We start from the raw sequence: 18394 nt of genomic DNA on the forward strand, positions 1-18394 counted from the left end.
TTCCAGATAATCCAAATTGGATCTCCACAATAGGGAGATAGCTAAATATAAAATGTATCATCTGGAAAATGAAAGGCAAATATAACCTTCAGATGTTCAAGGGCATATTATTAGATTATTGAATTGTCTAAAATGGAATGATATTCACTGAATATAATTTGGATTGCTGACCTCTTGAAATGTCAAATTCTAAAACAATAGTGATTAGGCATAATAAATCTGGGTGCCTGGAAGCTATTAAAAATCGTATATCAAAAATATCAAGTCAAAATAAAGTTCTAATAAAGTTTCAGAAAAACTAAATGAGACTGGAAAGGAAACAAGAATAATGTGAGATTAAATAAAGTATAACTGTTGAAAATATGCCTCATTTTAATCATAATACCATTAAATTCAAGGGTTGGTGAGGTCACTGTTTCATGTTAGACACCTAACCCTTTACTAATCTATACACTCATCTTTTTTGTTTCTAAATTTACCTGGAAATCTCCTCCTTGAATCCATGTTCTCCTACTCTTGTAGTTGCCATTTGAAACCAGGGGTTCAAACTTCCCCCTTCTCTGGACAAGTAGATTTTTCAGAAACCTAATCTCCCAGGCCTCATCCCGAATACTCTTCATCTTTTTTTATACATAGAATAATCATCAGGGGAAACTTCCCACACCTGTCAAGTAAGGACTACTTCCTTCCTCCCCTTTTTTCAATATTTTCCCTTCCCTCCTAACTCATTTCTCTAGGCTCTGTGATTTTTGAGATAAAAGAAGTCAGTTTATTTCAAGGGTTTTATTTTTACTCCAACATATCATCATTCTCCTCTGTATTCCCCTAATTCCCCTTGACGTTTTTTCTGAATCTTCTCATATAATTATGTAGTCTCAAAGAAGTATACATTTTTAGACAGAATTTCACCAACATTTTTCCAAACTTTACTCTGTCCACCCCTCCACTATTGCCTATCCTAGATTTCTATTTTCACCTCTGTCTCCTCATTTCATTTTCAAAAAATTTTCTTACTGTTCTTTTTTTTGCTGTCACTTTGTTCCTGATGCTGTTATTCTCTATATTCACTCTTATTAAACTTCTCTTGTTTGAGATAATTTATATGGAAATATTTTGTTCAGTTTTGGTTTTCTTTTGAAAAATATATCAACTTCTTAATTATGGAATATCTATCTTTTGTTCCATATAGTTTGGCTCATATTTGCACAATAGCCTATCCTAGTCCACATCAGGATATCTTGTACTTTGGGGGCACATTTTTTTTCACATTCCATCCACTTTTTTCTACTGAATTCGAAATAGTCTTAAGTCATTTGAAAATCCCTTCCTTTATTATAGAATTTTCTTCTGCTGATGCCTCACTTAATTTTTATTTTCAAATAGAAATATTAAATTTAGCCATTTATATGTTTTGGAATTTGTAGCCTTAGAAATTATATGAAAGTTATCTATCTTTGCATTTGGAATTTCATTCATAAGTTCAAAAGTTCTGAGCAATTTTCTTTTATTTTTTTATTTCATTATGGTTTTTTTGTTGGTTTTGCTCTGTAATGCTATTTTGGAATACCTAAGATTTTTAGGTTGAATCTAGATCTTCTGTCTTTGAAATCCACATATTCTGTTTGTATATTGAGCATATTTTCTTTTAATGGTCTTTTATTCAATTGTTATTCTTTTAGAATAACTTTTGCTTCTGTGTATTTGCATTATCAATATCTTGTTATTTTATTTATTTGATGAGAGTTAAGTTTGAAGATTCTTTTTTTTCTAATTTACTGATTAATTTTGCTCAGGAAGACATGAATTATATGCTTCTAATTCTAATTTCTCCTTTAAACCACTCAAGAACAGCATGTTGTGATTTCAAGTTTTCCTTAACTTCCAGAAAGTCCTCTGTCTCATCAAGTGTGAGATTATTTTCCTTCACTTCACAGCATTTATTAAGAAATGCCTGAATTTTTTTACATCAGTAATGTCATATCTCTTTCAGCTGACACTATTTTTCCTGTTGGTTTATCTGTTGTTAAAGTATTTGAATTTTTCTTTTTTCTTGGAATTTTGAGTAATTTTAATCTTTGTCCATCTGTCCTCTAACCCATCTCCCCACCTCTTTATTTTTTTATTGTTCAAATCTGATTACTTTTCCTCGACTAATTTTTTTTGGGGGGATGGAGCTGGAGTTTAGTATTTACCAGCTTCCTCTAAAACCAGGCAATTCACAGATTAATAACCTAGGTCTCTATACCAACTGATTTCTAGAAGGTCAAAACTGGCCATAGCTGGATGATATATTTTTCCCTCTGGCATAGAGTAATGCATTGGTGAATGTCTGTACGTGCGTGCGTGCGTGTGTGTGTGTGTGTGTTTTTATGGTAAATATATATTTTATTAATTAACTAATTAGTTTCCTCCACAATGTTTGTATCATGATTATGACTGTTGGTATTATAATATTTAGAGGATGGAAAAGTTTGAAATATAGTTAATGAGATTATTATAGTGATTGAATAAGACACTGACAAACGTTTGATTAAGTTCTTCTTGTGACATAAACTATATTTCTCTTTGCTGAGTAAAAAAAGAACTATTTAAATTAGAGTATTCATTGAGATATATAATGACTTTTTATTTGTTCTGACTATTTGAAAAAACTTAGGAATTCATAATCCAAAAATATGAAAATATATTTTACAAAGGAACTGACTGAATGGTCTGACAATAATAGGGATCTAATCAAAAGATCACAAAAGGGAGGAAGGAACCAAAGGTAAATTTGATTTTTTAAAAGGGAATGAAATAGAAAAGATATTTTTAATTTTTTCCCATTTATTGTAGAACTTTATCTAAGACTAAAAAGAGAACCCTTTATCTTTCTAGTCTTATAAATACCTTTTGAACAGAAAGCTAGAAGCTTTCTAAGTTGTTTTTAAACATAGTTGCATAGGAGAGCTCTCTCATTACATTGGGAACTCCTGGAAGGAAGGCATTATCATATTTTCTCATATTCTCCAGAATTTAGCACGGTTTCTGGTGCATAGTAGGTTTTAAATAAACTGCTACTGACAGAATAACTAAATACAATCCACTGAAAATATTATCCAAGTTTAATCATGTTTAATTAGGAAAGATTTGCGTCTTGATAGATTATTAGTTTCCCTCATATTACTTCAATTTCCTCCATCAATTGTCTTGCTAGTGATTATTTCATTGCTTGGGCATCATATTGTAAAACTCAACTTTTCTTGTTCTTAATGTAATACAACCAATGCTTAATGAGACAGTGGTGTTAAATGACTTTCCTGAAGTCACACAGCTAGTAAGGATCCAATGTCTGGGTTTAAATTTGAACTCAGGTCCTCCTGACTCCAGGGTCTAGCTTTAAGTTGTCTTGCATGAGTTTTAAAGAATGAATCCCCCTTCAAGAAATGCTAATAATGTTTTATCATTTGGTAGTATTAAAAATAAATAGCGCTTATAACTACAATAGAAACACATGCAGTATTTTAAAATAAAATCAGTGAAAATATGATATTTCAAGTATTTTTGAATATATTATTCCATGATCTTCGAACATTCTATTTAATCTAGTCTATGATAAGCCAATGATTCCGGGTTTACAAATACAAGGTTCATTGGTCGCATTCCATGGGAACAGAATAATTTCCATCATTATGATGATTGTTGTCAAAATAATTGGTAATATTTAGCAACAAAGTTATAAGAAGAAAATGCATTCCTGGGATGATGATGATGATGATATACAGAGAGAGAGAGATATTTTTACAGTGCTTAGTCTGTGCTAAATAATATCCTAAGCTCTTGTTATATATTATGAAAATTCATCCCATTATTATTGCTATTATTCATGCTATTATTATTCTTATTTTACAAATGAGGAAACTAAGGCAAGCAGAGGTTGCCCAGGAAACACAGTTAGTAAATTTCTCAGTCCAGATCAGAATTTAGGCCTTCCTGATTCCAGGGAAGATATTCTATTTACTCTGGCTCCTAGCTAATATCTTGACTTGAACATAGTTAGTCAAAATTAGGGTTAAAATAATTTTAATTTTCCAGTTATCAATTCAATCTACCACAGAGGAAAGTAATTATGATACTGATTCAACATTCTACCATCTCTCAATATGAAAAAATAATTGAACTTCTAACAGACAGAAGTCTTGTTATTTGACCTCATTATATTTTCTTTCTTGTTCCTTCTGCTTTTAGCTATGTGTCTATTGTTGAGAATACATGTGGTCAAGCACATACATGATTGAAACAGACGTGTATACAAACATGTATGCACATAGTTTATTTCACTGTGGAATAATTTGCTTTTACAGACTCTTTGTACTATTTAGACCACTAGTTACTCCAAATTAATGACAATTTCCTAAGTACAGAGCAGTTCAAACTAGGGAAACATTGTCTCACTCTTAATGCACTTTTGTTTGAAATTGGCCTTCCTTCTAGAGATAAAACATTGATAACTATCTAAATAATCCACAGGGCACTTAAATGGCAAAAAGTTTCCTTTATATAGCTTATCTAAAAGTAGGGAGGAGGGAATAGGTTCTATTATGCTCCTCTATTATAATGCCTAAATTAGATGAATGATATATAAAATTATTAGTATAAAGATTAATTAATGGAATGTAATTCATAATTAAATGAGATTATTTTCACTTTACATTTGACTGTCATGAATATTATTATAATTATCATTAATATTATTCACAAAGGTGTTTTAGCTAATTTAGCAATAAAGACTATTGATAACAAAAATAATACTACTAGAGAATATCAATCAGGAACTAAATAAAATAAAAATAAAATAAAGTAAAAATTTTATTTTTCTCTTAGGCCAAATAGTAATAATAAAAAATAGTGACAATTGTTATGTTATAACTATTATGTCTTAGTAAATACTTTCTCATCCTGATGCTACACATTTATTGAAAATATACTAATTTCAATCTTTATTTAATGTGCTCCCCAAGTTGATTATAAATTGCAACCAATTAATATCAGCATTAATAGCCTGATAATCATTGAAAAAATAATTAAATTTGTTTAAAACTATACTCTGATAGATAATAGCAAGAGACTTGTTCTTAATCTTTTTAGCTAAGAGCCAGCTCTTAACAAGAGTACACTCAAATGCACCACTGCCATTGAACCTGATATTCTGAATTGGGTGAAAGTGGCACTGGAATTAGTTTGCACTTTCCAAGGATTAGTGTTTGATTTAGTATCCCCTTTTTAAACACTTAAGGTTGCAGGTGCTGCTGAGTTTTAATAGCTGAGATCTCTCAAAAGCATCTTAGAGGCAGAAGTTAGTTCTCACTTTTTAGGGAACTCATATTGAGGAAAAGAAATGAAACATTTGATAACAGTGTTTTCACAGCAATTAACAATTTTGCTAGTATGAAAATGAAAAGAAAGAAGAATACAAAGGATTAAGAAATAATAAAAAGGAAAGGAATTAAATTTCAGAGTAAAGTATTAGTAGTGAAAGGTAACGTACAATGAAAATAAAATATGACAAAAGGTGGAAATCACTGTTCTTAAACAGTTTTAAGATGATAAGATGATAAATACAGAGGAGTTTTTCAAGGTATTGCAAGAATAAAAAGGCAATTAGGCATGGCAAAGTTATATTATTATTAGTAGTAGTAGTAAGTTTCCTGATTACAAGACTCTCTCTAAATACATAATCTCAAAAGTTTCTGGATATTTAATAAAACACCTCAAGTGATTAATGACTTAAATAATGTGAATGCACCTTACACTCATGCAGATTGGAACTATTTAATTTCTTAGTAGTGGTATAAATTACCATGATAGAAAAAACAAAACAAAAGAAAAAAAACAACATTACTATCTGGTTATCTGCCTCCATAAGTAAGTTAAGCTGATGTTCAGAGAAAATATATCACAAGATCCATACAAGACATATTCATTGGGCAATTCGTTAACTGGGCACTATAAAATATAGATTCTGGGGGCAGTGGATCGAGCACTGGCCCTGGAGTCAGGAGTACCTGGGTTCAAATCTGGTCTCAGACACTTAATAATTACCTAGCTGTGTGGCCTTGGGCAAGCCACTTAACCCCATTGTCTTGCAAAAACCTAAAAAATAAAAAATAAAGATTTCTTTGGTTTACAAAATAAATTAGTCACTCCAAGAAACCAGATAAGATACTATCTCCTTCAGTAGTGATGTTTTTTAATAAATTATAATATTTTCAATAGTTATTCATTTTCATTAATTTATACAATTTTGGTTTTCATTAAATTTTACTTTCACTTTAAATAAATTCATTCTCAAAATGACTGTTACAACAGGGTGTTGTGATTTCTGAAAATTGAATTTTAAATTTGATGGCAATTATGAAAGGATTACGAAAAAAGCTGCTATCTATTCATTAGTGTATATATGAATAACTGGCATAATTTTTAGTATCATCAATAACAAGCAATGAACAAGAACTACTCTGAAATAGATTAAAATAAGCGTAACCATGAGAAATATTCATGTACATACAGAATTAGTATAATATAATCAAAATAATATTTAAAAGCAAACAATTCTGAAATTCTAAAAAAATATATAATTTCAATCAAAAAGAATACAATCAGATGTATCAAAAGTAAAAAACACAATCTTACAAAGTCACTCCAGTGTTTTTCATTGTTACAAAAGAGGACTGAAGGTATGAAAGGGTGTGTTAGGAGAGAAGAGAAAAGCCTTTGGTGACAAAATAAAGTATATTAAAAATATTATCACAGAATTAGCTATAATAATATAGATATATTCAAACTAAAATTTTTCTGGAGGGGGAGACTGTAATAATTTTATCCCATATTCCATAACAATTTTAGCACCTAGGAGTAAGATTATGCAATATGTATATACATTTATGACTATAAGCCATTAGACATGTATAGACATGAATATACATGTGTGCATATATGTGCATACACACATATTGTTTCTTACATGCACACATATGATATTTTCTTCATGAAAGATAGGTGGAAATAAAGATCACTGAAGTTTCATTTAATCTTAAATCTTTGTTTCCTGAAGAATCAATTTTGCTTCTTTGTTTTGTTCAAGTCTACCAGAACACGCAGAACACTGCCTAACTAGAGATTTCCTGATCCAACTTTTCACCTGACAGACTTAAGCAGTGCTATCATGAAGCATGAAAATTATCTCAAATGTTCTTGAAGCTAAAACCGATTATATAAATGAATAAAGTAATTATCCATTACTTACAAATGTTGTGTTTTCCAATAATAACGTGGTGACATTTGTTTCTACATTCAGTTTAATGACATGTCCATTCCCGTTTTTATAAACCACATCTGAATCTGCAACAACAAAGACATTAACATTTTACAATGACATGAACTAGTCAATATAATAACTACAGAAGAAAAAACTGCATATTAAACAGACTTGTTTGAATGGCATTGTTACCCTCATAATCTGAACAAATTCTGGTCCTTAGATCACATTAATCCCCTTGAATAGTTGTGAGACAAAGCAAACATAGTTTTTGTGAAATGAATAGCAGAGTTACTTTCAGGTCTACTCAGAATCTTGGTGGAACATATGTTAAAAGACAGATTATTAAGCCAGAAAGAATGAGTTCTGTTGCCCACTGTGTGAGAGAAGAAAATGCAGAATGTCATCTTTTGTCTCCAAGAGTTTCTGATTATATTATTAGTTTTAAATTTTGAGTAGTCAGTTTCTTTGAAAATAATTAGAGATAAGTTTAGAAAGAGGAGAGATGACTTGTCTCTGGTTTGCACATGTGAGTTTGAAATGTCAATGTTACTTCTAAGAAGCTATGTCAAGGGTGGCTAGGTGGCACAGTGCATAAAGCACCAGCCTTGGAGTCAGGAGTACATGGGTTCAAATCCAGTCTCAGATGTTTAATAATTACCTAGGTGTGTGGCCTTGGGCAAGCCACTTAACCCCACTTGCTTTGCAAAATATAAAAAATTTTTTAAAAAAATTTAAAAAAAAAGAAGCTATGTCAAGGATATAATTCAAATGTCCTATCATAATCTGGGGAACACCAGTCCTAAAAGTGTTTGGGATGTCAAATATCACCTAATGACTAATGAGATTGCTAATTATTGTATCTACTAAATATAACTCAAAGAAAAACTTAACTAGGTCTTCCAATTTCTCAATTCTACTCTATTCTGAATGGAAAACATGGATTATTGTGATTAGTTTTCTTGGATGTGTTTTGGTTAAATTATCTAAAATTAAAAGTACACTATTTTTCAAAATATTTAGACATGGCAAGTTTTATTATCAAAAATGGTTTGCAACTTTTTTGTTACTAAGTTGTTCAATGATTTCCAACTCTTGATAACTACATGGGCCACAGAGTTCATAGATTTTTCTTGGCAAAGATATTGGAGTACTTTGTGATTTCTTTTTTTCGCTGAAAAAGACAAACAGAGCCTAAGTAACTTACCCATTGAGACTGGACAAGATCCAACTCTATACACTGAACCATCTAACTGCCTCTAAACAAATAGGGGTTGAATGACTGGCCCAAGATCACACAACTAGCAAATTTCTAAAGCAGGATTTGAGTACAGGTCTTTCTGACTCCAGACCACTTAAGAATATAATATCAGAACTTCAGGAGGGCAGAGCCAAGATGGTCACATGAAGTTAGCATGCTCCCAGAGCTTTTCCCTACACAAAGTTAAATGGTATAGATCACACAAAAAAAGAGATTGAAAGAAGTTTTCAACTGCAGACATGAAGAATCTTCAGTGAAGGTCTGTTGCCTTGGGGGAAAGGGAGAAGTAAAGTCAAGCTAGGCAGGAGAGCAGGAAAGCCAGTGGGAGGCTTTAAATCACAATGAAGCCCAGGATCCAGAAGCTGGACAGCAGCAGAGGTCCTGGCAGCTAGATAGCAAAACAGAAGAGAGGGTCCCAACCCCAGAAAAAGTTTGAACTCTGGGAGCACTGGGATAATAGACAGGACTGATTTAAGTGCATAGATGGAGCCTGGACACAAATAAGGAAAAATACCTCTTCATAGGCAACAACTAGACTGAATAGCCAAAATCTTGGTCAGTGATAAGCCAGGGATCAGATCCTCATCTTCTGCACAAAAACCTTAGCACTATACTTCCTATACCACAGGAGCAGTGCTCAACAACACAAAATGACTAAAATGACTAAAAGAACTCTAACCAGAGAAAGTTACTATGCAGAAAGAGATAATAAAAATTCTATCTCATAAGAAGAAAGCAGTGACAAATTGCCTACATGGGAAGTCATAAAGAAGTCTATAAATTGGACTCAAATCCTAAACCTCATGGAAGCACTTAAAAAAGATTTTAAAAAACAAAGAATAAAGAAATGAGAGCCAAGCAAGAAAATTAGGAAAGCTTGCCAAAGAAATGAACTCCTTTAAAAGCAAAAATAACAAACTGGAAAATGAACTCAACTCTTCAAAAAAATAAAAACAACCAATTGGTAAAGGAATGCAACATATCTAAAACTCAAATTGACTAACTGAAAAGGGAATGCAACTTGGCAAAAAAGTAAAATTAATAAATCAAAAGAAGCAAAAAAAGCTAAACAAAGAAAGTAAAACCCTAAAAATTAGAATTGGAAAAATAGAAATTAATGAATCTATGAAACACTAATATTTCATCAGATAAAATGAAAAGGCTGGAAAATTGATGAAAACCTTAAGTACCATTTATGAAAAACAAATGAAATGGAAAATAGATCCAGAAGAGATAATTTACAAATTATTTATCTACCAGAAAGCCTGGATCAAAAAATGAGCTGGAAAATATCTTTCAGTAAATTATCAGGGAAAATTGTCCCAGTATATCAGATCAAGCAAAAAAGAGACCTCAGGATTAAAATAGAGACCCCAACGATTATCATGAACAAATTCCCTAATTCTCAAATAAAGGAGAAAAGGCTTCAATCAGCCAAAAAGAATGCAATTTAAATGCAAAGGAAGCACAATTGGAATCACATAGAACTTTTCAGTTTCAACATGAAAGAATCACAAAGATCTGGTATATGATATTTCAGAGGGCAAAGGACCTTGGATTACAATCAAGAACAGACTGTGCTGCAAAATTCAGTCTGTAAGGGGAAAAGATGGATGTTCAATGAAATAGAGAACTTCCAAAATTTCCTAATGAAAAGGACAAAACTGAATAGAGAATTTGATCTTCAAATATAAGACTCAAGAAATGCATAAAAAGATAAATGACAGGGGTGGCTAGGTGGTGCAGTGGATAAAGCATCGGCCCTGGAGTCAGGAGTACCTGGTTTCAAATCTAAGTCTCAGACACCTAATAATTATCTAGCTATGTGACCTTGGGCAAGCCACTTAACCCCATTTGACCTGCAAAATAACCTTAAAAAAAGATAAATGACAAAGGGAAAAAATGTTATTCAAGAACAATAGAATGTATACAATCATACAAGGGAAGATAACACATAAGTCTTGGGTATTGTATTTCTCTTAGAGCAGTTAAAGGGTTGAATATAGTTGAAAAGATTGTATTTAGAGGATATGTTTCCTTTAAACTATTTTAAGTCTACCTTACTCATAGAGTTCAGCTCCTCTTCTCTCAGTGACTACACTGATTGGCACCCAAGGCTTACAATCAATTATAAAGTTTTTTAGAGAGACTTTCAGAGTTTCTCAGGACTTAGAGTATTTAGATTTTCTATACAAAATTAAATCAGAGGTGACATTTCTTTACTAGATTCTTAGAGGTCTGTGGTTTGTAGTATAATAGGGGCAGAGATCTGGAGCATACATAAAAGAATTGGACATAAAGAGATTAGGAATTTATCTTGTCTTTACTTTAGTTAATGAGAGCTGATGTTAAAAGAAACAGTGGAAGACAGTGTACTTGATACTTTGATTGGAGAGGGCTGTAGCACTATGGTTGGAGTACTATAGAGAAGGGGAGAGAGAGTGTACTTAGAGGGACTGAACAGGAAAACATCTAAAAGAGATTTTTCTTTGCTTGATACTTTGGCTATAATTGGCTATGTTTGGGAGGGAAGTCAAAATAGTTCATGAAATTAAACTGTAGGAATCAGGGAAGCCAGCCTGAACCTCCAGAGCACAGCCCACAAATGATAAGGGGGTAGGGGTAAACTGCAGAAATCTCTCTGCTCTCCCTGGAGCAGGACTCTGCCATTTGCCCACACTCAGATCAAGGGTGAAATTTGGTATTCCATACTACCATAGCTGAGCAGGGACCATCCTCACAGCTCTAGGGCAGAGGGGAGTGCCTGTGGTCATGCACATCCCAGAGCACAGGCAACAGAGTCTCTCATAAGCCCTGGGAGGAATTAAGGTCCCAGTGGAGTGTCCAAAAAAACCCCCAAAGGCCTGGAAGTGTGATAAATCAGTCATGGACTGAGAAAGTGAGTCAACAACAGAAAAAGAAGAATCTGGCCATAGAAAATTACATTGGTACCATGGAAGATTCAGAAGATGACAAAACTGAAGTTTCTGTATACAAAGCTTCTAAGAGAAATTGAAAGTGGGCTTGAGTTATGGATGAGCTCAAAAAAGAATCTGAAAAATAATTAAGGGAGATAGAGGAAAAATTGGGAGCAGAAATGAGAGTGATACAGATAAATCATGAAAACCATATCAGCAGTTTGGTGAAAGAAATTCAAAAAATATTGAAGAAAATAATATGTTAAAAACCAGTTTAGGACAAATGAAAAAAAGCAAAACAAAAGCAAATGAGGAGAAGAATGACTTAAAAAGCTGAACTGGCCAGCTGGAAAAGGAGATAACAAAAGCTCTCTGAAGAAAGTAACTCCTTAAAATGCAGAATGGAACTAAAGGAAGCTGATGACTTTGTGAGAAATCAGGAAGAAATAAAACTCTTCCAAAAAAGCTAAAAATTAGAAGAAAATGTGAAATATCTCATTGGAAAACAACTGCCCTCAAAAACAGATCCAGTTGAATTAATTTAAAAATTATTGGGCTACCTGAAAGTCACAACCAGAAAAAGAGCCTAGACTTCATTTTTCAAGAAATAGTACAGCAAAATTGCCCTAAGATCCTAGAAGCAGAGGGTAAATAGAAACTGAGGGAATTCATCAGTCACCTCCTGAAAGAGATCCACAAAGAAAAATTTCCATGAATATTATAGCCAAATTCCAAAACTCCAAGTCAAAGAGAAAATACTAAAAGTTGTCTTAAATGAACAATTCAACTACCCTGGCTCCATAGTCAGGATTACACAGGATCTGTCAGGATCTACATTAATGGCTCATATGAATTGGAATATCATATTCTGGATGGCAAAAGGTCTTGGTTTACAACCAAGAATCAACTACCCAGCAAAATTGAACATCCTCTTTCAGGGTAAAAAAAAGATGGACTTCCAATGAAACAGGGGACTTTCAAACTTTCCTATTGAAACAACAAGAGCTTAACAGAAAGTTTGATCTTCAAGTACAGGACTCTGGTGAACTATAGAGGAGATGGACAAGAAGGACTAAGTATAAAGAACTTAATGACGCTGAAGTGTTTGTATTCCTGCATGGGAAGAAGATACTGATAACTCATATGAACTTTCTCATTTATAAGAGCTGTTAGAAGGAACATATATAGACAGGGCACAGGAAGGAATGGAATATAATGGTATAATATAGCAAAAGAATGGAGTTAATGGATGATAAAGGAATGTACTTGGAGGAAGAGAAAGGAGAGGAAGAAGAGGCTAAGATATATTGCACAAAAGTCAAGAAAAAGCTTTTTCAATGGAGTGGAATGAGGGAAGGAGAGGGGAATGAGTGAGCCTTTGTCATCATCAGAAATAGCTCAAAGAGAAAATAACATACACACTTAATAAGGTATAGAAATCTATCTTACCCTAGAGAAAAATGAGAAGAAAAGGATGGGATGAGGGGGAATGGGGTGGGGAGGGAAGTGGGTAGTAGGTGATAGAAGAGAGGGTAGATTGGGGGAGAGGGTACTCAGATACAACACATTTTTTGGACAGAGACAGGATAAAAAGAGCAAGAGAACAGAATAAATGGGAGTATGGAAGAATAGAGTAGAGGGAAATACAGCTTGATTGCAACTGTTGGAGAAATATTGAAGCAGCTTCTCTGGTGGACTTATAATAAAGAAGACAACTTACCCAAGAGATAGAGCCATTGGAATCTGAACACAGTCTGAAGTACATTTTTTCTCTCTGTCACTATTCTTGAGATTTTTCATCTTGGGGAGGGGTATGGGAGGGGGGGTTTAAGTTCAGTCTCATAACAAGATTACTGCAATAATATAAAATTTAAAAAAGAAATTTAAAAAAAAGAATATTATGACAGAACTCTCTCCATCACCAAAGAAAGAAAAAAAGAATAACCAAATAGAAATCCAACTAGAGTTTGTTGTCAGGTGAAGGAAAATACATTCTTCAGTCTTTAAAGTACTCAAGACTTTCCAAGCTTATGGTGATCTTATTCTATAGTCACAAAAAGATTTTACACTTTGAATGAGATAATTGATTCCTTCCTAATTTTTTCTGACTCAAATTCATATTGTACTTTACTTAAATTCAACATATTTCTCCTATATTCCTGTCTGCCTTGAAAATTTGATTTTATTTCCATATGCATCTAAACTCACTTTTCCTTTGCTGTTTCTCTTTCCCACTCACAAAATGGTGACTTGACAGCTACATCTTTTTGTTTTCTTTTTGTTATATTCTTGACCTGAACTATAGCTATCCTTTGATCAAAACTATTATAAACAATTCTATAAGAAAGACTCGATGTTCTATTGTTAGATCACTTCTATAAGCACTAATCTACGGTCAAAATAACAAAGACCTATGCCCATTCTACTTCTTAGATTTAAAAAAGTTAAAGAGTCACTTTCATAGAAAACTAATTCCAATAAACATTTTTAAATGACAATTATTGAAGGAATATGTTTAGAAGACTATTGATGATTCCTTCTCAGAGAGGTCATTTCATCGCCTTCAGATTCTCTCTTCTAGAGATTTAAATGATTACATAGTACAACATTTAAGGGAAGGAGGATGTCACAATAAATGCATATGGGAAAGGAAAGAAGTCACACTTTTATTCTGTAATTCATATTAACTATATACTTTAAAAAATAAATAAACCTAGGAAGCTTCCAATTACTCTAGATATTCTACTTTGAAAAGAAAAGTTTATTTGATCAATATTAACTATTGAAGTTTAAAATATGAATCAAATTATCCAAGATCTTGCAAGTATTTGGAATTCAGGCCTATGTCTTCCGATTTCAAGTTCAATTATTTTTCCTCAGTACCAAACTATCTTTATAAAAAAAACAAAATATAATTTAAGTCTTCTCAAAATGACAATTTAAAACATTAAACTTGTAATGTTAAACTGCTTCACAAACATTTTAAATGTATTTTTATTAAAGATATTATTTGATTTTTACAATTTCCCCCCCCAATCTCACTTCCCTCCCCCCACCCCACCCCCATGGAGAGCAATCTGACAGTCTTTACTTTGTTTCCATATAGTACATTGATCCAAATTGAGTGTGATGAGGGAGAAATCATATCCTTAAGGAAGAGACAAGAAGTCTAAGAGGTAAAAAGATCAGATAATAAGATATCTGTTTTTTCCCCTAAATTAAAGATAATAGTCCTTGAACTTTGTTCAAACTCCACAGCTCTTTATCTGGATACAAATGGCACTCGTTTGCGGACTGCCCAAAGTTGTTCCCGATTGCTGCACTGATGGAATGAGTGAGTCCTTCAAGGTTGATCATCACTCCCATGTTGCTGTTAGGGTATACAGTGTTTTTCTGGTTCTGATCATCTCACTCAGCATCAGTTCATGCAAATCCCTCCAGGCTTCCCTGAAATCCCATACCTCCTGGATTCTAATAGAACAATACTGTTCCATGACATTCATATACCACAGTTTGCTAAGCCAGTTCCCCAATTGAAGGACACTTACTTGATTTCCAATTCTTTGCCACCACAAACAGGGCCGCTATAAATATTTTTGTACAAGTGATGTTTTTACCCTTTTTCATCATCTCTTCAAGGTATAGACCCAGTAGTGGTACTGCTGGGTCAAAGGGTATGCACAATTTTGTTGCACTTTGGACTTAGTTCCAATTAGCTCTCCAGAAAGGTTGGATGAGTTCAAAGCTCCACCAACAATTTAATAGTGTCCCAGATTTCTCACAACCCATCCAACAACGATCATTAACCTTTCTGGTTGTATTGGCCAATCTGAGAAGTGTGAAGTGGTACCTCAGGGAAGCTTTAATTTGCATTTCTCTAATAATTAATGATTTAGAGCATTTTTTCATATAGCTATGGATTGCTTTGATCTCCCCATCTATAAATTACCTTTGCATATCTTTTGACCATTTGTCAATTGGGGAATGTCTTTTTGTTTTAAAAATATGACTCAGCTCTCTGTATATTTTAGAAACGAGTCCTTTGTCAGAGCCATTAGTTGTAAAGATTGTTTCCCAATTTACTACATTTCTTTTGATCTTGGTTACAGTGGTTTTATCTGTGCAAAAGCTTTTTAATTTAATGTAATCAAAATCATCTAGTTGTTTTTTGGTGTTGTTCTCTAACTCTTCCTTAGTCATAAACTGCTCCCCTTTCCATAGATTTGACAGGTAAACTAGTCCTTGATCTTCTAATTTGCTTATAGTATCATTTTTTTATTTTTACGTCCTGTACCCATTTTGATCATATCTTGATAAAGGGTGTTAGGTGTTGGTCGAATCTAAGTTTCTTCCATACTAACTTCCAATTATCCCAGCAATTATTATCAAAGAGGGAGTTTTTATCCCAATAGCTGGACTCTTTGGGTTTATCAAACAGCAGAATACTATAACCGTCTCCTGCTTTTGCACCTAGTCTATTCCACTGGTCCACCACTCTATTTCTTAGCCAATACCAAACAGTTTTGATGACTGATGCTTTATGATATAATTTTAGATCAGTTAGGGCTAAGCCACCTTCTTTTGCACTTTTTTTCATTAAGCTCCTGGAAATTCTTGACTTTTTATTTCTCCATATGAATTTACCTACAATTTTTTTAACTCATTAAAGTAATTTTTTGAAATTTTGATTAGTAGGGTACTAAACAGGTTTTAATTTTGGTAGAATTGACATTTTTATTAAATTAGGTCTGCCTATCCATGAGCAGTTGATATTTTCCCAGTTATTTAAATCTGATTTAATTTGTGTGAGAAGTGGTTTATAATTGTTTTCAAAAAGTTTCTGAGTCTGTCTTGGCAAAAGGACTCCCAGGTATTTTATATTGTTTGAAGTTACTTTGAATGGGATTTCTCTTTCTAGCTCTTCCTGCTGTTTCTTGCTAGACATATGTACAATAGTTGAGGATTTATGAGGGTTTATTTTATAACCTGCAACTTTGCTAAAATTGCTAATTGTTTCCAGTAGCTTTTTGGATGATTTCTTGGGATTCTCTAGGTAGACCAACATGTCATCTGCAAAGAGTGAGAGTTTTGTCTCTTCCTTCCCAATTCTAATTCCTTCAATTTCTTTTTCTTCTCTAATTGCTGATGCTAACATTTCTAATACAATACTGAATAGTAATGGTGATAACAGCCACCCTTGTTTCACCCCTGATCTTATTGGGAGTGCCTCTGGCCTCTTCCCATTGGATATAATGCTTGTGTATGGGTTCAGATAGATACTGATAATTATTCCTAAGGAAACGTCTATTTATTCTTACACTCTCTAGTGTTTTTAGTAGGAATGGATGCTGTATTTTGTCCAAAGCTTTTTCAGCATCTAATGACATGATCATATAATTTCTGTTCGGTTTGTTGTTGATATAATTGAGTATACTCAAAGTTTTCCTAATATTGAACCAGCCCTGCATTCCTGGGATAAATCCTACTTGATCATAATGTATTATCCTAGTGATAACATGTTGTAATCATTTTGCTAAAATTTTATTTAAGATTTTTGCATCTATATTCATCGGGGAGATAGGTCTATAATTTTCTTTCTCTGTTTTAACTCTTCCTGATTTAGGTAACAGTACCATATTGGTTTCATAGAAAGAGATAGGCAGAGTTCCATCTTTCCCTATTTTTCCAAAGAGTTTATATAGAATTGGAAAAAATTGTTCCTTAAATGTTTGGTAGAATTCACTTGTGAATCCATCAGATCCTGGAGATTTTTTTCTTAGGGAGTTCAAAGATGGATTGTTGAATTTCTTTTTTCTGAGATAGGGTTGTTTAGGTAGTTAATCTCCTCTTCATTTAACCTGGGTAACTTATATTTTTGTAAATGTTTATCCATTTCACTTAGATTATCAAATTTATTGGCATAGAGTTGAGCAAAATGATGTAGAATTATTACTTTAATTTCCTCCTCATTTGTGGTGAGTTCACCTTTTTTCATTTATGATACTAGCAATTTGGTTTCATTCTTTCTTTTTTTTAATCAAATTGAACAGAGGTTTATCAATTTTATTGGTTTTTCCATAATACCAACTTTTGGTTTTATTTATTAATTCAATAGGTTTTTTTTTTGCTTTCGATTATATTAATTTCTCCTTTAACCTTTAGAATTTCTAATTTTGGATTTAATTTTGGATTTTTAATTTGTTCTTTCTCTAATTTTTTTAGTTTCATGTTTAGTTCATTGATTTCCTCTTTCTCCAATTTATTCATATAAACATTTAAATCTTTAATATATCCCCTGAGAGTCGCTTTGAATGAATCCCGTAGTTTTTGGTATGTTGCTTCATTATTGCCAGTATCTAGGATACAATGGTTAATTCTTTCTATAATTTGTTTATTGGTCCAATCCTTTTTTAAAAATGAGGTTATTCAGTTTCCAATTTGTACTGGGTCTATATCTCCTTGACCCAATATTGCATATGACTTTTATTGCATTGTGATCTGAGAAAGATGTCTTCACTATTTTGGCCTTTCTACAGTAGATCATTAGGTTTTTATATCCTAGTACATGGTCAATTTTTGTATAAGTTCCATATACTGCAGAGAAATAGTTATATTCCTTTCTATCCCCATTCAGTTTTGTCCATAAGTCTACCATATCTAGTTTTTCTAACAATCTATTTACCCCCTTAACTTCTTTCTTGTTTATTTTATGATTCGATTTATCTAGATCTGAGAGCAGGAGGTTGAGGTCTCCCACTAGTAAAGTTTTGGTCCCTGTCTTCTTGTAGTTCTTTCAGCTTCTCCTCTCAGAATGTTGATGCTATCCCATTGGGTGCATATATAGTCAGTATTGAAATAACTATTATCAATGGTACCTTTTAGGAGGATAAAGTTTCCTTCCTTATCTCTTTTAATGCT

At 32.8% G+C, this 18394-nt stretch overlaps 1 protein-coding gene across 1 annotated transcript in view; it reads right to left on the bottom strand.

Annotated features, from left to right (window-relative positions):
• Window positions 1-18394, bottom strand: part of DPP10 (dipeptidyl peptidase like 10) — a 1029304-nt gene that overhangs the window by 528616 nt on the left and 482294 nt on the right. Inside the window, exon 4 of the mRNA XM_074215016.1 lies at window positions 7286-7380. Within this exon, the coding sequence (XP_074071117.1) occupies window positions 7286-7380 (95 nt within the window). The remainder of the gene's footprint in view (window positions 1-7285; window positions 7381-18394) is intronic.

The sequence above is a fragment of the Macrotis lagotis genome, chromosome 1 (assembly GCF_037893015.1).
Source record: "Macrotis lagotis isolate mMagLag1 chromosome 1, bilby.v1.9.chrom.fasta, whole genome shotgun sequence".
NCBI classification, from domain to species: Eukaryota; Metazoa; Chordata; class Mammalia; order Peramelemorphia; family Peramelidae; genus Macrotis; species Macrotis lagotis.